Genomic DNA, 27210 nt, shown 5'->3' with positions numbered 1-27210 from the left:
TTTTATAATGTTTTATTAGTCTAGTTAGCATGAAATTAATGAATTAAATGTATTTTACTTGAATTAAGCCAATGATGGGATTTTCACTTGAAATGTAAAGAGTCACAATTTCAAGTTAATTTCCTAGTTAAAGAATTTGATTAGGACTCCACCAGAATGATGGAAGGGTTTTAATTTTATGTTTTAATATTTCTTAATGCAGGCAATTGTATTTTAAGTAAATAAAAATTTCTAGAATAAAAAATATGACTATTTAAAAGAGATTAAAAATTATAAAATTATTAAAAGTAAAAGAATAATAATAAAGTTTTATTATAAAATGAATATATAAAAAACAATTAATAAATGTTTTGCTCATTATGTATCAACAATATTCATTCATGAATTGCAATTATTTTGGATGTATATTTTTGCGAATGAGTGGAAACCCCAATGATGGGACTTTTCAAGAAGGTTGCGAAGGTGAGTTCGCTTGAAAAATTTTCTAAGTAAAAGAATATCTTCAGAGTCCTTCTAGTACGATGGGAAAGTTCAGAGAATGTTCGTAATAAAAAATCTCTATTTGTATTAAGGTTTGCATTACATAAAAATAATTTTACTTGCAAATAATTACTCCAATGGTAAGATTTGCTTGATGAGCTTGCGAAGGTAAGTTTTATTGAGTAATTCCCTAGGTGAGGGAGTATCCTTGACAACATAAGGTTTTCATTGGACATTTTATCAAGATTTATATCATGCATTTCATAATTGCATTACATCCACATTATACAAATAAACCGAATAATGGACTTTAGGTCGTGAATAAAACCAAAAATAAAAAAATCAATCAATAAATTATGATTAAGGAAAGTAGGATAAAAATCAAGAATTAAGACCAAGTAAAGATAACGCATGATTAATTGGCACCATTTTTTGAACGAGCGTTATAAGGTGTTAATACGTTTCTCATACATAACTATACTGCCAAACCTTAACACTATTTCGTAGACCAGAGTCTATTTTGTTAAAATGAATTTAGGTTAAGTTTAAGTAACATTTTAAAAAAATAGACTCAAATAAGTAGTTGATTGCACCTCGACAAAAAAGATTTATAGCGACTCTATTTCACATGAAGTGGTTTGGATCTCATACTTGTACGTATTGAAAGTTTGATGACTCTGACGTAAAATGAAGTCACCACCAATTTTTTTTATAAGGTGTGATTGGCCACCTATTAGATTCATTTTATTCGACGAAATCCTAAATTGATTTTAAGATTATCTAAAGAAAATAACTTAGTCTGCGAATTTTAAATTTGGGTTCAGGAGTATGATTATGCCTGATAAAGAATTAGCATCCCTCTAATGCCCGTTCCACGAACAATACCATTTAATCATATATTATCTTATTTTAATCTTAATTTTTAATTTATTCTTGTATTTTCTTAATCATTATTTATTATTCTGTTTTTTATTTTATTTGTGACTTAAAGTCCATTATTCGATTTTATGGGTGAATATGATACAATTATGGAATGCATGACATAAATCTTGATAATGTCAAATGAAAATCTTTTATTGAGAATGTTTCTTAAATTCGTCCATCATACTAATAGGACTCGGGAATACTCTCCCACCAAGCGAATTGCTCGAGAAAACTCACTTTCACAAGCTTATCAAGCAAATCCCATCATTAAAGTAATTATTTGCAAGTAAAAATATTTTCATGTAATGCAAACTCTAACAGAAGTAATGATTATTTTATTAAGAACATTATTTGAACATTCCCATCGAATTAGTGGAACTTGAGCCTTCATAGGCTCAAACTTTCATTTTTTTTTCTTTTTTTTACTTGGCCACTTGATTTGTTGGCCACCAAACAAGCTGTAAGTTAAGCTTTTCTTCACAAGTCGGGTGGTGGGCTTCTTTTTGGGACTACACAATAGGCTTTCCTTATGGACTCCTTCTCCTATTTTTTAATAGACAATTCCCACAAGCCACCCAATGGGCTATAACTTTCTCATCTCTTTCTCTTTTTTTCTCCAAAAATTGAATGTTTTTATTGAAAGTCAAACTCTATAACCCCCAACAATTCAACTACAACTTTGCTGTGTCTCCTTCTTCTTGTTTTTCTCATTTCTTTCTTTCTTTTTTATGTTTTATTTTTATTTTTTTGCTTTCCCATTTCTCTTTTGTTTTCTTTTTTCCTTTTTTCTTTTCTTTTCTCTTTCTTTTTTTTTATTTTTTATTTTGAAATAACTTAAGACGGTGACATTTTGGCACCCTTCACATCAAAACCTTAATTATAAAAGCTTTATGTTCATCCCCTCTTCTCATTTTTCTACCTCACTTTATTTCTCTAAGCTCATTCTCTCACCATTTCTTTAAAAGAAATCCAACTACTTTTCGTACATATCGACCAATGGCTATCGTTGCCACCATTACCACTTAACAACGTCGAAAAATTCTCCAAAATTCAACAATAATACTCTCTTTACACTTTTTCCTTTGATTGAAATAATGTCCCAAAATCTCAAGCACAAAAAGAGTAGAAAAAATAACTTTCTAAATAGCAACATACTTTTCTTTCTTGTTGTCTTTTATTTTTTTCATTCTTTGTTACCATAAGTTGCTTTAAAAAAAAAACAAGGTTTTGTTTTGGGGTTGTACGATTGTTTGGGTTTCAAAAGCTCTTTTTGGGTTTCGGTTGCCAAAAGAAAACTAACTTTATGTGTTTGATTTTTTTTTGTCGACCATATATTTAGCTTAAAAGATTTTTTTTGTTGGTTGTGGATCCCTCTTCATCCTTTTGTTTTTGTAATTTTGAAGGTTTTAATAGAACCAATGTCCAAATTTTCTAAGATCTATGGAGAAAGGTGATCAAGTGCTTCTAGGCTAAGGTGGGCTAAGAGGCAACCACGGGTGGCTTTAAGCAATAGAGACGAAAGTTGCTTGGTTAATTGCCATGGCAGTCTGTTGGCCGCCACAACTTTTTTTTCTTTTCTTTGTTTTTCTTTTTTCCTATTATGATCTTGTGGGCCTAATAGGTTTGAGGCTTTAAAAGCCTCAAGGTCCAATGTGGAATTGAACTTAAGTTGTCTTTGGACTCCAATTTTAAAAAGACCCAATCCAATTAGACTCACACCTAACTTGACCCAACGTTAAATAAATAAAAGCTAATATATGAAACAAAATAAAAATTAAATAAAATAAAAAAAGAATGTCTTGAATTGACTTGGACAAAATAGGGTGTCTTTCGTTTTTTTTATGGTTTTGGTTGTTTATTTTCTGTATTGAGTGTTGTTTTAGTTATCTTCTTATGTTGTGCTATTGTACGCTTTAATATGATCTCCTTCGTTTGATTATATTTTGTATCAATCATTGATATTCAATAAAATTGTTTCTGATTCAGGAAAAAAGAATAAGAAGAAAATGTTAGCCAAATCAACATGAAATGTAAATTATTGATTGTTTGTACTGCTTGTTTCAAATCAAAATTGTCAATTTTTTTCAAGTTTGAGAAATATAAAAATTAAAAAAAGTTATTAATTTAAAGTTTTCAAATGATGAAAGAATACAAACTAAAATAAAATTGAACAAAACGGCTCAATTTAAAAGTCTATTGTAACAAAAACCTTGTCTACCTACACATTGCATACACAAAAATAAATTGTCAGTGTAAATTAAGAAGAGAAAAATATGTTTTAATTAACAAAATCCCATCCTTTTACCATTTTAACCAAAAAATACACCACCTTACATTCCTTNTCAAAGAAATTTTTTTTTTTTTTTTTTTTTTTTTTTTTTTTTTTTTTTGTTTTTTTTTTTTTTTTTTTTTTTTTTTTTTTTTTTTTTTTTTTTTTTTTTTTTTTTTTTTTTAAGTTAAAAAAAATCTATAAATTAATTCTTATATGATGTTATATATTAATAATTCAACTTTCCTCTCGAGGTGCGCAAATAATGTTTCTAAATAAGACGGAACCAATCAATCTTTTTTAAACTAATGATGGAACTCTAGTTTAACTCTTTAATACTAAATCAAAGTTTTTTACATGTCGTGCACACACACACACACACATCAAATTAAACATTTGTTTGGCATGCATTTATGTTTAAACCTTGGGTTAGGTTGACCAATTCGCTTCACGGTGAGCACTGGTTGACTCAACATGAAAAAACTTACTAAGTTCAGCCATAGTAAGGATTAACAAATTGATAGCTTTTTTTTATTCTATGGATGGTGGTGCATGTCTCACAACACGTGATTTCAGTCCAAAACAACCATGGGTTGTGTATGCAATAGTAACCCGTCAACAGCCCATGTGTATTCAAGTAGCTTAGACAGCTTAAACCGCTAGGCAGGCCAATAGTCTACAACCACATAGGCCAAATATCCCAACAACCCAACAACCTAGATAGCCTAAGCAATCCGGGTAGTCTAACAGCCTAGCAAGCTCTTGACATGAGGTCTAGCTTACATATGCAAGGTGTAATAGTCTGCACACATCTAGGAGTTTGTTTTGAATTGGACTTTTGTAAATGTTGATATATCTTAATGTAAATTTGAATAGATTTGCATAAATTTGATTGGATTTGTTTAGATTTGATTAGGATTTTGATTTAAATCTGAATATCCTTTTCAAATTGATATCTTATATTTTAACCTAATCATAATAACACACTTAAAAAATATAAAGTTTCCATTTCTCTAATAAAAATACAAGGCGTATGCTTGGTTTGTGAAATCGAATATAGGAAGAATAGAATTATTATTCTGTAATAATGAAATAAAGTAGGAATAGTTATTATGTAATTTAGGTCATGAAATGGAATATGATAAGAATGGCTATTATAACTTATTTTAATGTTTGGTTGGTAAAAGTAGCTTTGAAATAGCAAAGAAATAGGTGATAAAAAAATAAAAATGCCTTTTGTTATAACATTTGATTTTTAATTTAAAAGATTTATTTTTAATAATCTATTAAAAATATTATTAAATTATTATTTAAAATTTAATATGGGTTTAGGGATTAGAATATTAATAATTTATATTTCACTTAAAATTTTAATAATTTATAATTAAAATGTTATTATTATTATTATTCTTTATATAAAAATATTTAAAATTATAATTAAAATTGTTATTTAATTTTTATATTTTATATTAAAATTTTAATTTAAAGAGAGGAGAAAGGGAAATGGGTTAAGAGAGAGAGAAAATTTGAAAAGAAACAAATTACATCTTATATAAAGGGTAATTTTTAAAATTGATGAAAAATAATTTTGTATAGTAGTATTCTTTGTCTATTCCCTAAGTGTGGAATAGGCATTACCAAATAGCCATTATCAAAGGAGACTTTGGTAATGGCTATTTAGGTTTCTCAAGGAATGACCATTCCATGAACTAAATGCAAGAATAGTTAGGTAATAAGAATACTAGGGAATGACTATTCCATTCTCCCAACCATACACATTGTAAGGGATTGACATTATAGATCTTCTTATTCTTTCCTAATTACTAGACTTAAATGTGTTATTTATAATTACCAAAATTAGCAATAAAAAAAACAAAATACCAAATATGTAGGAATGAATGAATAAGATAGCAAAACATTCTTTTACAAGAAACAATTATGATTCAATGCTAGATCTTATCATTGAAACAAGAATCGTCATGTCTTACGAAAGAAAAGCAAGACCAGTCCCAATTCATCTAATTGAATTTTGTTTGTTACACTATAGCTTTGATATCTTCAGACAGCTCAGACAAAGATCTCTTCATATCCTTTACAGCTAAAATTGCATTACTTTGAGCACATTTTCACTTCTTTCATATAGATATTTCAATGTTTTCGTCAATCCACTTTAAATAAAAGACTAGATTTGTATTTTTTTGGTGAAATCTAAGGGGCGCCTTGATAGTTTTTTCATCCTTTAAGTCACTATTAATATATACAACAAGGACCAACATCATTATAATCTTGCAATAATAACAATGGAATCTCATCATCTTTATATATAGCATAGGCTATTTGGGTAATTATTTACGAGTAAAAACATTTTCATGTAATGCAAACTCTAATAGAAGTAGTGATTTTTTTATTAAGAACATTATTTGAACCTTCCCATCGCATTAGTGGAACTTGAGCCTCCATAGGCTCAAACCTTCCTTTTTTTCCTTTTTTTTTACTTGGCCACTTGATCTGCTGGCTACCAAACAGGTTGTAAATTGGGTTTTTCTTCACAAGTTGGGCGGTGGGCTTCCTTTTGGAATCGCACGGTAGGCTTTCCTTATGGACTCTTTCTCGTTTTTTTAATAGAGCATTCCCATAAGCTACCCAATGGGTTGTAGCTTCCTCATCTTTTCCTTTTTTCTCCAAAAATTGAATGTTTTTATTGAGAGTCAAACTCTAGAACCCCCAACAAGTCAACTATAGCTTTGCCACCGTGTTTCTTTCTTCTTGTTTTTCTCCTTTCTTTCTTTATTTTTTTTTCTTACTTTTCTCGCTTCTCTATTCTTTTTTTTCCTTTTTTTTTTATTTTGAAATAACTTAAGACGGTTCCATTTTGGCACCCTTCATATCAAAACCTTAATTATAAAAACTTCATTTTCATCCCTTCTCCTCATTTTTCAAACTCACTTTCTCTCTCTAAACCCATTCTCTCACCCTTTTTTTAAAAGAAATCCAACCACTCTTTGTAGATATCAACCAATGGCCATCGTTGCCACCATTGCCACTTATTGAAGTCAAAAAATTTTCCAAAATTCAACAATAATACTCTCTTCACACTCTTTTCTTTGATCGAAATATTTTCTCAAAATCCTGATCCCAAAAAGAGTAGAAAAAATAACTTTCTAAATAGCAACATGCTTTTTTTTTTTTTCTATTTTTTTCTTTCTTTGTGACTATAAGTTGTTTTTTTAAAAAAAACAAGGTTTTGTTTTGGGGTTGCACGGTTGTTTGGGTTTCAAAAGCTCTTTTTGGGTTTCGGCTGCTAAAAGAAAACAAACTTTATATGTTTTATTTTTTTTGATTGGTCATATATTTAGCCTGAAAGATTTCTTTTATTGGTTGTGGATCCCCCTTCATCTTTTTGTTTTTGTAATTTTGAGAGATTCTAATAGAACCAATGTCATAATTTTCTTGGATTTATGGAGAAGGGTGATAAAGTACTTTTAAGCTAGGGTGGGCTAAGAGGCAACTACGAGTGGCTTTAGGCAACAGAGACGAAAGTTGCTTGGCTAATTGCCATGGCAATCTATTGGCCACCACAACTTTTTGTTCTTTTCTTTCTTTCTTTTTCCTTTTTTTCTTTTTTCTTATTATGATCTTGTGAGCCTAGTAGACTTTGGGCTTTAAAAGCCTCAAAGTCTAATGTGGAATTGAACTTAAGTTGTCTTTGGTCTCCAATTTTAAAAAGACCCAATCTAATTAGACTCACACGTAAGTTGACCCAATGTTAAATAAATAAAAGCTAATAAATGAAACAAAATAAAAATTAAATAAAATAAAAAATAAAAAGGGAATGTCTTGAATTGACTTGGAAAAAATAGCGTGTTTTTCATTTCTTATGGTTTTTGTTGTTTCTTTCTTGTATTAGGTGTTGTTTTAGTTATCTTCTTATGTTATGCTATTGTAAGCTTTCATATGATCTCCTTCAGTTGATTAGATTTTGTATCAATCATTGATATTCAAAAAAATTGTTTCTGATTCAGGAAAAAAAATAAAAGATTGTAGCTAAATCAACATGAAATGTAAATTATTGATCATTCGTATTGTTTGTTTCAAAAAAAGATTATTAACTTTTTTCAAGTTTGAGAAATATAAAAATGAAAAAAAAGTTATTAATTTAAAGCTTTCAAATGATGAAAGAATACAAACCAAAATAAAATTGAACAAAACAGCTCAATTTAAAAGTCTATTGTAACAAAAACCTTGTCTACCTACACATTGCATACACAAAAATAAATTGTCAGTGTAAATTAAGAAGAGCAAAATATGTTTTAATTAACAAAATCTCATCATTTTACCATTTTAACAAAAAAATACACCACCTTACATTCCTTATTAATATATTAGATTAATTAAGGTGCAAATGTTTCTAGTTTATTTTTGTTTCTTTATTCTTTTGTTTTTGGTATTCTCTATGCCTTGTTCTTGTTCTCAAAGTTGAGTTTTGTCTTTTCTTTTCTAATTTGTTGTTTTTGTCCTTTGTACGTTTAGTGGAACGTTTTCCTCGGCTCTATTTTTTGTTCATCAATAGAATGCCATTAATATTTTATTATATATATATATATATATTATATTATNGTTATATATTAATAATTCAACTTTCCTCTCGAGGTGCGCAAATAATGTTTCTAAATAAGACGGAACCAATCAATCTTTTTTAAACTAATGATGGAACTCTAGTTTAACTCTTTAATACTAAATCAAAGTTTTTTACATGTCGTGCACACACACACACACACACATCAAATTAAACATTTGTTTGGCATGCATTTATGTTTAAACCTTGGGTTAGGTTGACCAATTCGCTTCACGGTGAGCACTGGTTGACTCAACATGAAAAAACTTACTAAGTTCAGCCATAGTAAGGATTAACAAATTGATAGCTTTTTTTTATTCTATGGATGGTGGTGCATGTCTCACAACACGTGATTTCAGTCCAAAACAACCATGGGTTGTGTATGCAATAGTAACCCGTCAACAGCCCATGTGTATTCAAGTAGCTTAGACAGCTTAAACCGCTAGGCAGGCCAATAGTCTACAACCACATAGGCCAAATATCCCAACAACCCAACAACCTAGATAGCCTAAGCAATCCGGGTAGTCTAACAGCCTAGCAAGCTCTTGACATGAGGTCTAGCTTACATATGCAAGGTGTAATAGTCTGCACACATCTAGGAGTTTGTTTTGAATTGGACTTTTGTAAATGTTGATATATCTTAATGTAAATTTGAATAGATTTGCATAAATTTGATTGGATTTGTTTAGATTTGATTAGGATTTTGATTTAAATCTGAATATCCTTTTCAAATTGATATCTTATATTTTAACCTAATCATAATAACACACTTAAAAAATATAAAGTTTCCATTTCTCTAATAAAAATACAAGGCGTATGCTTGGTTTGTGAAATCGAATATAGGAAGAATAGAATTATTATTCTGTAATAATGAAATAAAGTAGGAATAGTTATTATGTAATTTAGGTCATGAAATGGAATATGATAAGAATGGCTATTATAACTTATTTTAATGTTTGGTTGGTAAAAGTAGCTTTGAAATAGCAAAGAAATAGGTGATAAAAAAATAAAAATGCCTTTTGTTATAACATTTGATTTTTAATTTAAAAGATTTATTTTTAATAATCTATTAAAAATATTATTAAATTATTATTTAAAATTTAATATGGGTTTAGGGATTAGAATATTAATAATTTATATTTCACTTAAAATATTAATAATTTATAATTAAAATGTATTATTATTATTATTTTATTCTTTATTTATAAAAATATTAAAATTTTATAATTAAAATTGTTATTTAATTTTTAAATTTAAATATTAATTTATATAATTATATTAAAATTTTAATTTAAAGAAAGGGGAAAGGGAGATGGGTAGAGAGAAAAAGAAAATGTGAAAATAAACAAATTACATCTTATATAAAGGGTAATTTTTAAAATTGATGAAAAGCAATTTTGTACAGTAGTATTTTTTGTCTATTCCCTAAGTGTGGAATAATGCCAAATAGTCATTATCAAAGGAGACTTTGGTAATGGCTATTCAAGTTTCTTAAGGAATGACCATTCCATAAACCAAATGCAAGAATTGCTAAGTAATAAGAATAGTGGGGAATGACTATTCTATTCTCCCAACCAAACACATTGTAAGGGATTGACATTAGATCTTCTTATTCTTTCCTAATTACTAGACTTAAATGTGTTATCTATAATTACCAAAATTAGCAATAAAAAAAACAAAATACCAAATATGTAGGAATGAATGAATAAGATAGCAAAACATTCTTCTACAAGAAACAATTATGATTCAATGCTAGATCTTATCATTGAAACAAGAATCGTCATGTCTTACGTAAGAAAAGCCAAACCAATCCCAATTCATCCAATTGAATTTTGTTTGTTACATTACAACTTTGATATCCTCCGACAGATCTCTTCATATCCTTTACAGCTAAAATTACGTTACTTTGAGCACATTTTCACTCCTTCCATATAGCTATTTCAATGTTTTCATCAATCCACTTCAAATAAAAGACTAGATTTGTATTTTTTTTGGTGAAATCTAAGGGGCGCCCTGATAGTTTTTCCATTCCTTTTGAGTCACCATTAATATGTACAACAAGGACCAATACCACTATAATCTTGCAATAATAACAATGGAATCCCATCATCTCTATATATAGCATAGGCTATTTGGGTAACAAGTGCATAGAAAGTTTTCAATTCCAATTCTTTGTTTTCTAGGTAGCCATGACTAGAAAGAAGGTGAAGCTTGCCTACATCACCAATGATTCTGCAAGGAAAGCTACCTTCAAGAAAAGAAAGAAGGGTCTGTTGAAGAAGGTGAACGAACTGAGTACCCTTTGTGGGATAGAAGCTTGCGCGATTATCTACAGTCCATATGATGCTCAACCTGAGGTTTGGCCATCCCCTGCTGGAGCCCAACGCGTGCTTTCGGAGTTTAAGAAGATGCCTGAGATGGAACAAAGCAAGAAGATGGTGAGCCAAGAGAGTTTCCTTAGGCAAAGGATTGCAAAAGCCAATGAACAACTCAAGAGACAATGCAGGGACAATCGCGAGAAGGAGATCACACAAGTCATGTTCCAATGTTTGGTTGGAAAAGGGTTGCAGAATTTGAACATGATGGATTTGAATGACCTCGGGTGGTTGCTCGAGCAAAACTTGAAGGATATTGACAAGAGGATTGATACGCTTAACAAGGCGTCTCATTCTCGAGGGTCCGCAACAGCATCATCAGGAACAACAATGGCAACGCTAGATGCAAGGCTGAAAAATGGAGAGAAGGTGCAGGCAGAGAGTTCAGATCGTGAAGTGAGCATGGAAACAGCGCAGAGACAACAGTGGATCAAGGACCTGATGCATCCACCAGAGCACGTGGGACTTGGTTCGGTGCTCCCATTCGGGGATAACAACCCCACTGCTCTTTGGTCTAATGCTTTTTTCCCTTAGGAAAAACAACTGTGTATCACAGATCCAATGCCTAATTGTGTGCTTGTGTTATATCTAAGAGATCTTCTTATTGCATGTTTTTATGTTCTAGTTTAAGTTATTTACATTTTCTTTTCTTGTTCACAATCACCCCTTGAATCCAATGTACCTAAATAAATTCCTTAGGATTCAAACATTATGATTGTTATCTTCACATTAATTGATATTATTATTCTCTTCATTTCATATTTCTAGTATCCGATTATTAGATTGTTCATGTAAGCACATTTGCAAAGAAATTACATATTAATGTTAGCTTTACAATCAAAACTTGCACTGCATCCACTGCAAAAGAAAAAAAACAAAATCAAATCACACATCCTGACTTTTAAATTGCTACAAACAACTATCCTCTTTAGGTGTTGGGTGTCGTTCCAACTCTTGTTTCTTATGGTTTTTTTTTTTTTTGTATATATAATTGGGGAAAAAGGATTCAAACCTTACTCTTTAAATAGGGAATCATCCACCAACCAATTACTCAAATGCTCAGGTGCTTCTTATGGTTTTTATTGTTAGGTGTTGTTTCAGTTCTCTTCTTATGGTGTGTTGTAAGCTTCAATTTGATCTCCTTTTGTCGATCAAATTTTGCATCAGTCATTGATATTCAATAAAATTGTTTCTAATTCAGCCAAAAAAAAAAAACAGGAAAAAGATACAAGCCAAATCAATATAAAATGTAAATCAGTGATGGTAAGGTCCTTCAATTTTATTCTTTTATATAAACACGAGCAATATATATAGGCTTATCAAAATCATTTTATCGCATATCTTTCTTCAATTATTTAAAGAGATGATATATTAAATTAAACATATTCAGCACATCAAGGAAAATTAATCTTTGCAAACCATTTGCAGCACATCAGAAAAATTTACAGACCTTCCCCTTAGTATGCAGTACAGCATCAAATATATATTAGCCATCTGGTTGAATATAAATCCAAGAGAATTATATTTCATCACGCAAAGACAACAAGGGCTTTAGAATTTCTTACATATTTGGTTAAAAGCTAAGTATGTTATAAATTCAAATTATTCATTCTGGGATACAAAAAGAGGAGTTAACATTATGAATAAATAATTGGATGAAGAATTGGTTCCTACAGTTTGGTTTTGTTTACTTATGCGTAATTATTTTTAGATTTGGTGAAGATTTTGTTCAATGATATTACTAATGGGATGCTGATTGTGTATAAACTTAATCCATATGGATCAATGGATTAAATTTCTAAGGTTGGCAATTTATTGCCATTTAATTCTAGCCAAGGCTGTAACAAACCAAGATTCATTTTTTGGTGATTATATATCCAGATATTTCCTGTTGATACTCTTAATATGAATGTTTTGAAAGCATATTACTGAAGATGTTGGTCATATATAGCAGCTTGGTCATGATACGATACTTACCATTTAATTCAACACCAGACGGTATGAAACCAAGATTTGTTTCTTTGCGGTTATCTAAATAGTTTTCTGTTGTGCCTTGTATACATGAATGTTGGAAAATACGTTAATGAATACGATGCTGATCATATTGCAGCTTGATGATGATTGAATTTCCAAGTTATGCAATACTTACCATCTAATTCTATAGCCCAGAGTCCACAGAATAAATCATTTCATGGTCATTACTAACCAAATCCATTCCTTGAAGTGTGACAGATCACGGGCCGGGGTTTGAAATGGTAACTCTGCACAATGTGTGGTGTGATAGTGATTACTGATAAATCATATCTGTGGTGATTGAAACCAAATGATTAAGACTCCTAAGATTTCCGGACGGAATCTATTTGGCCTAGTGCAGATATTTGTAAGACAGATATACTAATTAGAAAAGAAAAAGAGAGGCTTTGCTTCTTCTGACCAAATTATACGTGCTTCCTCCGCTACGTGTAAAAGCAGCTGCGAATGGAAAATCTACTGTGCCTAACTTAGGTCGAAAAGGGGTTTAAATAATTATTCAGATACCAATTCAGTTCAAATGTAGGGAACACAGGGAAGGCATTATATGGTATAAGACTGGTCAAAATTCATGCTCTTGACCTGGATTCTGGTTCCAAGTTTTGAAGCCCACCATAGTGGGCTTGACTTCGACATTTGAATCTCCTCCTTTATACTTAGCAGTGAAGGAAGGGAAGGGAAGGGAAGCTTCCTTTCTATCTCCATTTGCTTGGCTTTTTGTTTTCTTTGTGGATCTTCAAGCCTTGACCCTTTTCATAGTTTGTAGAACCATTATCAATGTACCATATGAATCCAAAGTATTCTTCTTTTGCAACCATTATAATTCAACTGTTATGAGAGAATCAACTGGCTTTGAAAATTTGACTCTCCTCCCATTTACTTTGAGCTGTGAAAGGGAGGTAAGCTTTTACTAATTTATTATTCCCCATTGCTTGCCTTTTCTGGTCTCTTAATCTCAGTTCCATCTTGACTCTAGTCTTTTGTTAATACTGTATGTGGGAACACATTGATGAGTGCAACCATCAATCCAAAGTTTCTCTTTTGAATGGAGGAGGTGAGAGCCTTAGGGTGAGAATCAATCAGCTTTGAAAGATCATATAGTGGAAGAATAATTTATAAGGAATACAATTTGTTTTAACATCATGTAGGTATGTGCTCAAATCAACGCAGACCTGAAATAGTACTAGTTCAAAAATATTAAGCAAATTTGGATTTATAAAAAAAAAAAAAGTAGGATGATTTTGTTATACCCTAACACGAGTGATTAATAACACTGTTACTTTCTATATTCAGAAAACCTATCGATAAAGAAAACACAATTAAAAAATGTTCATTTGCATGCTCTATATACAAGCATGCACACAAAATCAATTGCACAATTTTTTTTGCTCCCAAAAATGATATACAGAGCCATTAATTTTCTGCAATATCTGTATATATGTGTAGTTATGTTGAAGTGATAGTCATAAGCAGTAGACAATTCACTGAATTCCTTAGCCGGCAAGCCAGATATTTAGTTCCCCACTTTAGATGGATTAGCATAGTTGTAGTGAAAGCATCGAAACTATTACATTACAGTGCGGGAATCTGAAACACTGTAGTGTATCATGCAAGCAAGGCGACCTATGTAGAAAATCAAACCTGACAAATATCTAGCTATAGAGTACTGTTACAAACAATATTCCTGAAACCCAAGCTTTCCCTCACCACTAATTAATTAAAATTTCTTCTGATTAGCTGTTCAACTAACCATTATTCAATGCTAACTAACGGAAAATTCATTCTGACAAAACTGGGGGAAAGAAAGGAGAAAAGAAATGCCCGGAGCTGGGAACCATTAGTTGTCTTTGTAGAGTGGGGTACAAATGAGAATTGGAAGGTTTAAATAGATCATCAGTTGTTCAGGGACAGCACATGAATGAACCATCAATCATGGTAAAGGTTCCCAGGGGATCTAGAGGAAAGCAGAAACTTTTACCAAATTTGATGGTCACCGTTCCATACAGCTGTACAGGGAGGAAAACAAAAGCATATCTACATGTAATGCCTTTTAGTCTGTCATCTGTGTTTTACCTGGTTTGACCAGCAACCATTATGAGGGAAAGAAAAGCCAAAAGCTTAAAACCCACCCTTCTTTTTCTTCTATATGTCTAAAAGCCCACCATGAAGCTTTTTTTTTGTTTTATAGTTATAATTGACAGGAGCGGGATTCGAACTCTATTGTTTAGGTAGGAGATCATGTATCAATCAATTAATCAAATACTGAGGTACATGATCTTAAAGCCTCACCTTGAAGCTTGAACTTAAGGTTTGAGAACAAATAGTTACATATGGAAATAGATAACTTGAGCCAAGAAAAACATACTGTTTTTTTAAGTTGCTTAGATATTTTCATTAAACAGTCTTATACCTAAGGAAACACGTGATTATAGGCATTGAACCAACACATTGAGCTTTTAGTAAAGCATCTAATTGTGCTGTTTAAGCAATATTAGAAAATAAGAGAGTGCCTTTCAAGAGCAAGATTCCTTTCTGGAAGACATGGGGTCATTATATAGGGGAAAGTGCAAACAGATAGATTCTACGCTCAAGCATTTGCTGCAAAGGATGCCAAATGCTTGTACATTCTCCTCAAACGAACGTATTCAGGAGGTTTTAGGGCGACCCTCGCCATTGGTTTTCAAGTGCTTCACGCTGGTCTGATTCATTATTGTACGGCCGGACCTTTTCTTGTTACTACCAATTATATAAAATTGCTCTATTCTTTGTAACTATATTAATTTCCAGATTTTATTGTGGTTTTCCTCTCTGCCATGATTATGCAGGAGAATATATATTGGCTTTGATTGAAACAAGGCAACAAGGAAAGGAAAGATTGTGCTAAAAAAGGAGCTAAAACTTAAAAGGGAGGGAATTAGAAAGGATGTCTGTGACCTGTGATGGATGAAATGTTTAACTTAAATTAAAGCAAGAGCGATGAGAGGATATGTACGTCATGTCGTACATTTGTTCAGAGCAAGCCATAACCCCTATTCGTGGAGATTTGTCAGATTCCACACACATGGAAGTACCAATTATTTCATATGCTGTCTGAAAGCGTACTTGCTTAAGCTTAACCAACTAGCAGGCAGTAGGCAGCAGCAAGGCAGGCCATCTTTCTTGAACCAAAACTGCAGAAAATAGCTTCAATTTCGCAGCTCAGTGTACCCGTCAGATATATTAATTCTTTTATAATTCAAACTGCTGAAATTTGCTCAAGTTTCCGAGTTTAAGCAACTCTAATCTTCATTGCTGTTTCATCAACCAGGAAACTGCTAGCTAGTCTAGTATAAATCTTCATGAATTAACTTGAATTAGTACCTTGGAGCTCCATTTTCATTTACTATGTCCACTAACTGAACCTCATGAACTAACATTGATTCTATCCCAGAATCAAAGTGTACTAAAAACGAGAACCCCTGCCACTTAAACTATTCATTTTTTCCATATTTGCCTGCTCCTCTAAATGAAACTTTCAAGCCAATGGCTAGGTAGCTTTAAACATCAGCTTTTCTCTGTTTATCTGGATATGGTTTCGTATGATTCATAGGTAGAATTAACTTTAGTATATATAGGAAGTAAAAAGCAGGGTGCTTACAGGATACAGGAGTGAGATTGTCCATGTATTTTGTACTATGTAAGAAGGAAACAACCATGCATAGAAACTTGAACAGAAGCAATCCTCCCTATAGAATAAGAATGTTTATTCACAAATGCTTATTTTTTCGCAAACTATAAACAAACTGATCATAATTAACTATTTGCTGCTTCAAAAAAAAAAAAAGAACATTAATTGGAAAGGAATAAGTCGCTAAGTAGAGTGGTCTCAAGGAGAAGTGGCTTTCATATGAGGTCCTCATATTCAGACTGCGTGCTGGGGATGAACTGCTTCTGAGACCAGAGAAGCACGGAAATTGGCAATGAAATCAGAGGCTTTCTTGTCAATACCAGGCTCAGCAACCACCCTGTGTGTGTTGTCTTCATCACTTGGATAGACCTTTCTTGTGCTCCAAACGTCTTCCCCACCTGAATATGTATAATGATCCTGATCCATACGAATATGACCCTTCTTACCTTTGAAAAAACCGAAGAAAGAGAAGGATTTCTTCTGCTTGTTCCCACCCATAGCTATGTATCTTGTTTTTCTGCTTACTCGGAAACACACACGAGCTAGGATGAGTTGTACACTTGGCACTGCACTCTCTGATTTCCATGCGGAGATGAGACGTCCTATTTATAGTGGCGACCGCTGTATTACGAAGGAATCGAAGAAAATTGAAGAGGGGTATGATGATGACAAGTGTATGGCTTGGATGGAAATCTTAGACATGGACCGAGCATTCCCATGTGTTGTGGTCCGTTGCTTGCATTGCCAATTTGCTATTGCGCCGCCTTGACTCGAACAGAAAAGCATTGGTGGGAGTTGCTCACCCCATTTCTTGGGTCTTTGCCTCTATTTGTTCCTCTCCCGAGAATTAAATCATTGGCAACTTGCCGTGAACCTTTCTTTGCCTTTGTTGGGTTGGTGGCATTTGGTAATGGAATTTGTACCTTCTTTTTAACTTTACAAAGTGCAAAGAAAATCCTCGAGACCTTCCTTTGGTAGCTGCTACCAGCTAGTAAGTAACAGTACACTGTAAACATGAACCTTAAGTTCATCGAAGCCCCAAATACAACATACTAGTCCTTCCAGAAGCAACTAGCCACTATGAACTTCCTGTTTCCTCTTCTTTAATTCCCACCAAACCCCTTGCCCCTTTTGTTTTTTTGTTCTTAATTTTCATACTGTTCAATATGAAGGGCTGGTTTGAGCTTCCATTCTTTTTCATTTTTCGTCATCAACTTATGCACGCAATAGTTAAATCCATAATTAAAAAATTAGCGTACATTTTAAGAACCCACAGATACTATATATTTTTGATTTCGACATCAAAAGCTCTCAAGGCACGTTTTGTATATTAATTTTGTATTAAAATACAATACAATTAATTATATACATATTTAGCCATGCAATGTGCGTTTAATTTGTTCTTACCACAAAAATAATAATAATAATGAAATGCCATATATATATATATTATATTATATATATCTTGATTCTTTCCTAATGATAATTATATTGAGGAAAATAATATATAATTAGATTAGATGTAAAGAAAGAGTCAAAAAGCAGATTGAAAAGTTTGATTTGATCTTGTGGAACTGGGGTTTTGCTTGGCTTGTTGTCTTGTTATTTAAAAAAGAAAAATGAAAAAAGGTCCCTCCTTTTCAGTCATATTATTATAAGTTTATAGAATGAGAAAGTTGTTGTGAGTGTTGAGGAATACAATCAAGGGGCTCCTTTCATTACAAGATTTTGCCAGCATATATTGCATGCAGCTGTATCAATTAATTAAGTTTGCTTTCTATGACAAAGCCTTTAAATATATGAATGTTGTATCTATGTACAATATTCCATCTTGTCTTTTTAGGTTATATAATATGACATATTTATCTATCTTCTTCTTTCTTCTGTTTCCGTATAAAAAGCCAAAATCTAAAAAGTGAGTAAAAACATAATATATTATGTGTTTTGTCTAGCTGTCTCACATTATTATGTAATATAATTATGAATTATAAGCTTTCATCATTTGTTAATAAATTATTCATTACTCCAAGATTTCAATCCCATATATAGGATTAGGATTATCATTTTCATAATGATAATGATAATATATACATATATATATACCTAATTAACACTGTTAGGTTGGATACGTATCAAAAAGGGCATTCATTTCTTTATGCTACAGCCTAGAGGAATAATACATACATACATACATGCATTATTTTAATTATATATTTTTTTAAAATGCTTTTGGTGTTAATTTGATATATATTGTTAATTAATTATGCCTTAACTTTCACATTCTAGCTAGGACCTCAAGTCAAGCTCCATTCCATTATCCTTGCCCATTGCATTGCATCAGACTTGGAAATATTTTCATCTAAGGGACACCACAGGAGAACACACAGATGTAAAAAATAAGAATATTTATATTTTTATAAAAATAAAATAAAATTGGGCTTTGGTGGATCCAAGTACATTTGGGCCTACTGTATGCATCATCTGGGAGGGCAAGAGTGATCCAAATGATTATCGAACAAAGCCCATAGACTGTTTGTAGCTTTTTTACAGTTAAAATAAACTAGTAAGAATATCACCATTATCAATCCGCAATGACTGCATCGACACACAGACGGGGGAAGAAGATCTGAGGAACAGCACAGCATCTTCCATTTTTAGATTCATTTATTCTTCCTTCTCTTCTCATCTGCTCTGGTAATTATCATTTCTTTTTCTTTTCATTTCTAATATAATTCCTACTCTTCCAAAAATTAGTTTTTGAATGATAATAAGAGCAGATTAAATGCTTTCTCACTTTGCTAATTGTTGCCTTGCCTGTGTACGTTAACGTTCATGCCATCTAATCAGTTTTCCTTCTTCGTTTTTTTGTTGGCGTGGATTCGGTTGATGTCTTCTTTCTGACGGTTCTTTGATCCGTAATGACTCTCAAAGTTTCTATTTTTCTGATTGGATGTTGAATTTTGAAAAAATTGGGTGTGTCATAAATATGTATGGGCATAGGGATAGTTTTATCAGCTTGGAAATCGAATTAAATTAAAACCCTAATTCCTGGGTGGGTCTAAAATTTATACAATTAACCGCGTTTCTATGCATATGGACACCCTGAAAGGTGTTTCTGTTGCTCTCTTTGATGGATTTGATAAGTTGCTGATAGTTTGGAGTGCATATGAGCTCAACTTTAATAGCTGCTCGGATCACCATTGCTTTTCTCTATTAAAAAGAATTATTTTTTTAAACAGTAAATCCTTTTGCTTCTCCCACCATGTGGATTGGGTTGCATTAATGTGACTATTTGGATTGAATATGCTTCAAATCACACGATCGCAACTGTAGTTATTGCATAAGTTTTCTTAATCACTAAACCAAATGCTCGTGGATTGATTCCAAGGGTCATACTTCTCATTGAGTTGTATCTTTGTTTTCTGTTGTGATTTCTGATCCTACTTCTTCCACTAATGATAACACAGTTGGTTAGCTTATCAATTCTCATAGTGTAGGTGGTAAAAAATGGACTACCGGCGATACAACAGTGCTCAGGAGACAAACATACGAGATAAACAGCAACAGCAAGATGACCTGGTAGGCAACCCTTTTATATGATTTTGCATCTATTTCAGAATGAATCTCCTCGATAACTGTTTTAATTTGTTGTTTGATGTGGTGGCTCTAAATCTAGAAAATCAACCCACTTATCTAATTCCTTTGTTCTAAAACAATTAATCAGAATATTCTTAAAATATTTCTTCACATGTAAATATAAATTGACTGTTTTGACATTTCTACCTACTTTTTCGTCAAGCCTTGTAAATGCATATAGCTTTGTGATTGTTGATGTATTGAGCTGTGTCATCTGCACTTTCTGGCATAGGCATACCAAGATTCTCTTATTGAGGATTTGGCTGAAGATTTTCGCTTGCCGATCAATCACAAGCCAACAGAGAATGTCGATCTGGAGAATGTGGAACAAGCAACCTTAGATACAAGGTTGAATTCTTCTAATATTGGGTTTAGGCTTCTTCAGAAAATGGGTTGGAAAGGAAAGGGTCTTGGGAAGGATGAACAAGGTATGTTGGTGTTAAATTTCTGGCATTTTACTGCATTTGCTTTCTGTATTATGTGGTCTTTTTTTTTTTTTTTGTAATTTGACATCTAAGTTTTTTCTGTCTACACAAAACATAGTCTGGGATAAATAATATGAGACTGGAATTTAACATGTACATACTGTAATACTACCGGTAATTACTATATGAGGAATTTGTTAATGCTGCTTAGGTTTCATTTTCTCAGTACTGGGCTTGACATTCTCCAAGATGTGACGTAATCTTGTTGACTCTTATTTCTTTGGTTTTTTCATTTTTGGGCACTCCAAATCCTTACTGCCTGTCCATTCCATTGCTCAAAGTTATTTTCTGTATTGCTTATGATTATTTTCTTGGTTCACAGGAATAACTGAGCCAATAAGATCTGGGATTAGAGACCCAAAATTAGGGATTGGAAAACAAGAAGAAGATGATTTCTTCACTGCCGAAGAAAATATCCAGCGTAGGAAACTTGATATTGAAGTTGAGGAGACTGAGGAACATGCAAAGAAGAGAGAGGTATGACTTTAAACTTGTAGATGATCACTTTAAGTTTTAGTCGATAGATAATAATGAGGTTGATGCTTTACATTTTCGAAACCGTCCTCCAATAGCAGAAGGCAGCATATAGCATATATGTGTGTCTTTTGATCGGAATGGTATATCATAGGGGAACATCAACCTCGGAAGCTCTTGTCAATTTCATGCAGTTTTTATTACCTGGTGGCTTCTACTGCCTGCTTCGTGCACATTATGAAAATCCAGGTGTTAGCAGAACGTGAGCAGAAAATTCAAACAGAGGTGAAAGAAATACGTAAGGTGTTCTATTGTGAGCTTTGCAACAAGCAATACAAATTGGCTATGGAATTTGAGGTCCATCTGAGCTCATATGATCACAACCACAGAAAGGTAAATGGCTGAACTCTCTCTCTCTCTCTCTCTCTCACGCACACACACACACTCTCCCCCTTTTTCCAACCTCTTCTTTTGATGTTTGGGTAGTTTTAATGTTGTCTAGTCTACAGCACCAATTGTTATTTGCTTGCAGCGCTTTAAAGAGATGAGAGAAATGCATGGTAGTAGCAGTCGTGATGATCGACAAAAGCGAGAGCAGCAACGTCAAGAAAAAGAGATGGCTAAGTTTGCCCAAATGTAAGTACTTCTGTTATCTGCGTGGTTTTGAAGATAGTTTTTCTGTCCCACTTTATTAATTGAAAGCTGCAGGTTGTAGGGCTGCTAATCATTTATTATCCATTTTCATGTCTTATTCTTTTTGTATTCTTAATGTGTCATAGGGCTGGTGCTCGTAAACAGCAGCAGGAGCTACCTGAAGAATCTGGGCCTGCCATTGCTTCTGCTCCTGTAACTGCTACTGCACTTGCTGATCAGGATCAACGAAAGGCATTGAAATTTGGTTTTTCTTCTAAAACTAGCACCTCTAAGGTATGCAATTATAGGATAAATGCATATAAATTCGTGTAGACTGAGTAGGATCATGTTGAGAACAAAATTGTGGAGCAAGGCTGACTGTACGTGTGAAGTGATGTATTTCTGATGTTGCTTGCGACCAGAATTACTTAAAAGGGATAGCATTGTAATGAACAACCAGCTGGAAATTTGAATCCTCTATCTGTTGCCAATTTAAAGTTATTTGACTGATGAACATGCTTGCAACTAACTTGTTAACTTTCGCCCTCATTTTGCAGAATGCATTTGGCAATGCAGCGAAGAAACCAAAATTTCCTGTTGCAACGGTTTTCGGAAATGACAGTGATGATGAATAGAAAAAGTTAGCTATGTTATCTTATATAATGGTTGTGTTATCCTTGAGGTCATCACAACGATGATGGCAGAATCTGAAATTTTCAGTATTTTGTGTTGTCTATTAAACTATGAAAGAATGTTATGTTCTATTTGTGTAACAAAAGATAAATTAAAACTTGCAATATTTGAAAGGAAACTGGTTTATTTGGTTTACATATCAAGCAGTAGTACATGCGAATGTTCACAGAATACATTTTTCGAATGAATCTCTGCAAATTGTCATAATAATGAAGAGCCATAGTGCAGTGCAGTAGTAATTTACATTACAGTCATCCATTCTATCTATAATGTTTGTTTGGCACTAATTATCACCATACAATAGTAACCCACAGAATCAGAATGGGAACTAAGCAGCCTCAGCAAAACCAATTTCAAGATTACCGTAGTCGAAAACAGTGTGATAAACCCCCATGAATACATCTCCAAGAATCCTGCATGTATGTAATTTCAGCATATAGTGCAAGATAACTTGAGCAAAGAACCAGGAAGGGGCATAGTGTCATAGCTACCACCATTACTTACCACAAAGGACCTCTTGGTGGGGGCACATCCAAAGCAGTAAATCCACTCAAACAGACTGTGGTAATGTCTTCTCCAGTCTTCAGAACATACTGCAGAAGTGAGTCAATTGAATCTTTAAAGTCACTGAATTCATACCAGGAGTATTATCCTATGTCAAGAGAGCAAGGAGAAATCTAACCTGCTCCGGAGTGAGCTTAAAAGGCTTATCTCCGATTGTGAATGTAATGTGTGGCATCTCTGAAATTTTAGCACAGTCGATTGCTGACTCTCCCATTGGACTTGGTAGGCTCTCGCAGAGCTGTCAAAGACCGAAAACCACCTCATCCTCATATATAATCATACTGTATTGCCTCTTCAGGCTTCTCCAACAAGGTTAAGTTTTCCAAAGTAAATTACCTCATTCACGTAGTTGAGAACTCTGTCCTTTGTCTCCTTCTGTCTAAGCTGACTCTGAATCCAAATAACAGTCATCTCACAGGCAGTGCACAAGACTTTGTCCCCGGCTGATAATCCCTCCATGTTTTTCTTGTCAACCACTGTTTCAATCCCAGTGCTGCACAGAAATTGAAACTCAGCTAACATCAGGTCCAGCTCCTCAAATTTACTTCTACTAAGCCTCTTATTAGTTTAATAAAAACAAAGCAGCAGGGAGAAGTGATCCATCATTTTTTACATATAAATCTTACCTCCTTGTTAAATGTTTGCGAAACTAGGTATGAAGTTTTCAAGACAAGAGAAAAAGAGAATGTGAAGCAGTGTTAGGTTCCTTACCTCATGGACTGAACCCCTTTGAGAGGACATAAACCAATCTGAGTACATACTTTGTCAGGTAGTACCTGCAGACATGATTAATACTTGGTATTAATTGAAACTGTGCAAAGTTTGTGGAGATTGGAAAGAAGACAACATAAACGCACTCCGGATACTAAGAGCTGCCATATCAGGTCTCCATACTGAGAGACAACTTCTTTACATTCAGCACTAACAACTCCACGAGCTCCAATAGCCTGATTGATTTCAGCAACAACAGTCTGAAACGTATGATTGAATATTAGTACCAACTCCTCAGTTACAAAAGAACTTTTGACTTGGTCTTTTTGGACATTAACAAATTGAGTAATTAACCAACAAAAACTTATACCATTGAATCTTTTAGTGAAAGGTCATACCGTGGGGCCAGCAAGTAAGGATGTTCCTGAATCCACAATAGCAGCACAACCAGTCTCACAAACACCTGCGAAATATGTTAGATATTCAGACCCCTAGCAGAAGTGCAAGAGTGGCAAAGAGTAAGAGGCTCTAATAGATCACCTGTTGAATGGTTTCCAATAAGAAAGTCTCCCATATCAAACTGACAAAAGACGTTGAAGATTAAGCTTCCTTCCACAGCATATATATAACAAGGAAATTTTGACAAGTTTTCCGGGAGAAGGGTCAAGTCTCATTCACCTGCCAATAACCTTTTCGACTGACAGGAACATAAGTATGCTTCCCCTTGTAGTGTTTCGGGTCAACCCCACCAAAAACAATCTCACCTCCCACTTGGGCTAATGGATCCCTGTTAAGCCAGAATGAAAAGACGTCCTCTCTTACAAGATCTTGGTTCAACATATTGTACCTGGACCCTCCTCATGCATTAGTGTATCGAGATAGGAAGAAAACCACGCAAATTGAAGTTGACAAAGAACCATACCACACTGGAGTAGCATTCCCTACTGAAATCTCCTGGAATCCAAGCCCAAGGATTCCATCAAACTTTGCCAAAGCAAAAGTGAGACTTCCTTCTCGGGTGGCCTCGATGAAAACCTGGAGATTGCAAAAAAAAAGAAAAGCAAGTGCCCTTTCACAATTGCAGCAAACAAAAAGCACAAACAATTCTCAATTACAAACTCAAAAGCAGACGAAACCCACTTGATCCTTGACAACAAGACCGCCAACTTTAACATTATCTTGACTGAGGAAACCAGATATTGAACCAGATCCATAATTTATTTCACAAGATTTTCCTGAAGATACACCAAACAAGAAAAGTTATACGACTTTGATTCCAAGAAACAAAAAGGAATTCCATTTTGTTTCCATGATCAGGATAAAACAAAATAATTATAGAATAGATAACATTACCAATCTTGGTATATGTACTGGATCGACTAGACTTGTACTTTGAATGGAAATAGCAAGCAATCTGCAAAACAGTTATAATTAACAGCTAAAATTAGTAATTCTAGCATAGCATCAACAGCAATAAAATTTAGGAGAAACTTACAGAGAAGTAGCATTTTGAAGACGGAACCCAGAGATTGGAACTGCCTGTGTCAAATATGACAGTGAAGTTCTGTGGAGGTGAGCCAATGCCAATTACTCCATAGTATTGGGCATCCAAATAGTTTTTTAGAGGCATTACTTCTCCATCTGAACTACCAAAGTTATGAAGTATATCCTCTCCATGCATTGCGATTCTGGCAGCCTTAATACCCTGAAGATCCAATCTTTGCTTCTTCAGAGTAATTCTGGATAGGCCAACAGAGGGAGAGGGGAGGAGTAAACATGTAATAGCCCACAAACAGAAAGTCATTTGAAGAAGTTTGTGTCCCATGTTTACAGAAACTCCTGATAGATGACAGAGAGAGTCAAATTGAACAGTCATGTAAGCCAGAACAAGGAGAAGAACAAAGAATCAAAATTTGTTGTCTATGGTTTGAAGAAATATTACATTTCGTGAAATAATTAATTAGGACAAAGCTTGCAGCTAGATCAATCACAAGTATTGATACTAGACACCGTATGAATATGATAAGGCTCGCAGAAAAAATGAGAACACTTGGCTATTTGCTGTGAAACTGTTAAAAGAATCAATTGAAGTTTTATAATTTTCTTTTCTTTTTTGAGATCTCCCACATATAAGTATGCGCAAACAACCCATGCACGTGAACTAAGAAATCAGAAGCAGCAGGAGTTAATCGGAAGCAGAAAACAATCAATATATACCCTGAAATTCCCGAAGATTACAGAAAAGTACATTAAATCCATGTCTGGAAACCAAAACTCTTTTTTTTTTTTTTTGTTTAAATAACTTCAACAGCTCGACCAAGGAGGGCCAGGGATGATAATTCAATTTGAACAAAAGCGGCAAACTAACTTGTTAGGGATGAAAACTTAAATATCTGTTGTAGAAGTCAAGCCTACCATTTATTACCAGGAGATGAAAAAGGAAAAATTAGAAACAAAAAGGTATAGCTGCTCTTGTGCTCCATCAAGCCTAGCATACATGAAAGATGAAAGACATGCACGAGTCACATGAAACAGCCAAAGGAACAAAAGGTTGATATACTCCTATACTACGTATATGCTGATGGTGATGCATAGAAAGAAGGGGAGAAGGGAAGTGGAAATTACCTTTGCTAAGAAAAGCTTTAGTTGATGCAAGTAATTAAGATGCTGGTGTGTGGCTGTGGCTGAGGTTGAGATGCAAAGGTTCAAAACGATGAGCTCTGCACACGCTTACACTTGAGAACTGAGAAGAAAAGACTATGCATAATAATCAGTGCTACTTCTAACGACTAGGGAGAAAAACTAGGTGAGAGACAGTTGAGACCCTTGGATGTTCATCAATCTACAGGTCGGGACTTAATTACTTTGTCTGCATCCACTTCAATATCTGCATGCGTAAGTTAGCGCGTGCAATCGACTTTGAAAGAGTGTATGCTATTTCTAGTTTCTACGTTTGAAGATTAACTAGTGTAGGATTTGTAGAGAAGGTGAATTCCACGTGAAAACGGGGCGATGAAAAATGCACCGAAGCAATAAAAGCATTACAGACTCTGACGAATTAAAGAGAAATTACATGGAAGCTTCCACATGATATTTGCTGAAAAGTAAGTAGCTTCGTTGGGACCCCACCTCCGACCTTTTTTCGCACTGCAGTCTGCAATTAAACTCCATGGTTCATTTCTTCCTCTGGCTAAAGCTAAGCTAGCCAATAGCCAATATACGACACCTACGTTGTTGTTTTGTACCTTGTTGGAGTGATTTGTCTCCGATAGAGAGACGGAACACAAAGGCATGAACCGGCCTTCATTGCAGCTAAGCTAAGTTAAGCTAACTCCATACTTACAACGTGTCTTAACTGGTAATAAGACCCGCGGAAACTATACTTACTACAAATATAATACTATACATAATACGTACGTACCTTATTCATTCGCCTTCAAGTTCCATTACCTCAATAGAAACCCCAAGCTTAGTAATTACTGTACTGCAAACAAAGGCATGATCTCCATCTTAATTTGTAAATTGCAGAAACTAATTGAAACCACAAGCTTAATTGGGAAATCTCTGGTTCTTAGTTTGTCATTGAGTCATTGGTTAAGGGTAGGTAGTTCTGATGATTTCAGACTCCAGAATATCTTTATTTGATGCATATA

General features: G+C 33.5%; 3 protein-coding genes across 5 annotated transcripts; 2 read left to right on the top strand and 1 right to left on the bottom strand.

Annotated features, from left to right (window-relative positions):
* Window positions 10442–11417, top strand: LOC18600640 (agamous-like MADS-box protein AGL80). Its single transcript, XM_018121219.1, has one exon. It carries the CDS (start codon window positions 10478–10480, stop codon window positions 11195–11197), a length of 720 nt encoding a protein of 239 aa, XP_017976708.1. The 5' UTR covers window positions 10442–10477; the 3' UTR covers window positions 11198–11417.
* On the top strand, window positions 18941–22417 carry LOC18600639 (G patch domain-containing protein 8). 2 transcript variants are annotated; one of them, XM_007031208.2, is made up of 8 exons: window positions 18941–19055; window positions 19859–19940; window positions 20230–20425; window positions 20805–20959; window positions 21206–21349; window positions 21489–21592; window positions 21736–21883; window positions 22147–22417. In XM_007031208.2, exons 2-8 carry the CDS (start codon window positions 19869–19871, stop codon window positions 22222–22224), a joined length of 897 nt encoding a protein of 298 aa, XP_007031270.2. In that variant the 5' UTR covers window positions 18941–19055; window positions 19859–19868; the 3' UTR covers window positions 22225–22417. The 2 variants fall into 2 exon arrangements, with proteins under 2 accessions (XP_007031270.2, XP_017977347.1); XM_018121858.1 differs by having other exon boundaries at window positions 19854–19940.
* Window positions 22387–26453, bottom strand: LOC18600638 (aspartic proteinase). Of its 2 annotated transcripts, XM_007031207.2 has the most exons (14): window positions 26183–26453; window positions 25053–25396; window positions 24911–24971; window positions 24698–24792; window positions 24480–24592; window positions 24236–24404; window positions 24098–24137; window positions 23956–24020; window positions 23704–23817; window positions 23558–23622; window positions 23183–23339; window positions 22965–23084; window positions 22787–22875; window positions 22387–22695 (listed from the first exon to the last, which is right to left on the bottom strand). In XM_007031207.2, the coding sequence occupies exons 2-14, from the start codon at window positions 25380–25382 to the stop codon at window positions 22611–22613; spliced, it is 1503 nt and encodes a 500-aa protein (XP_007031269.2). In that variant the 5' UTR covers window positions 25383–25396; window positions 26183–26453; the 3' UTR covers window positions 22387–22610. The 2 variants fall into 2 exon arrangements, with proteins under 2 accessions (XP_007031269.2, XP_017977346.1); XM_018121857.1 differs by lacking the exon at window positions 26183–26453 and having other exon boundaries at window positions 25053–25433.

The sequence above is a fragment of the Theobroma cacao genome, chromosome 5 (assembly GCF_000208745.1).
Source record: "Theobroma cacao cultivar B97-61/B2 chromosome 5, Criollo_cocoa_genome_V2, whole genome shotgun sequence".
Lineage (NCBI taxonomy): Eukaryota > Viridiplantae > Streptophyta > Magnoliopsida > Malvales > Malvaceae > Theobroma > Theobroma cacao.
The sequence above is the reverse complement of the archived record's forward strand: the minus strand, read 5'-3'. Positions and strand labels throughout refer to the sequence as shown.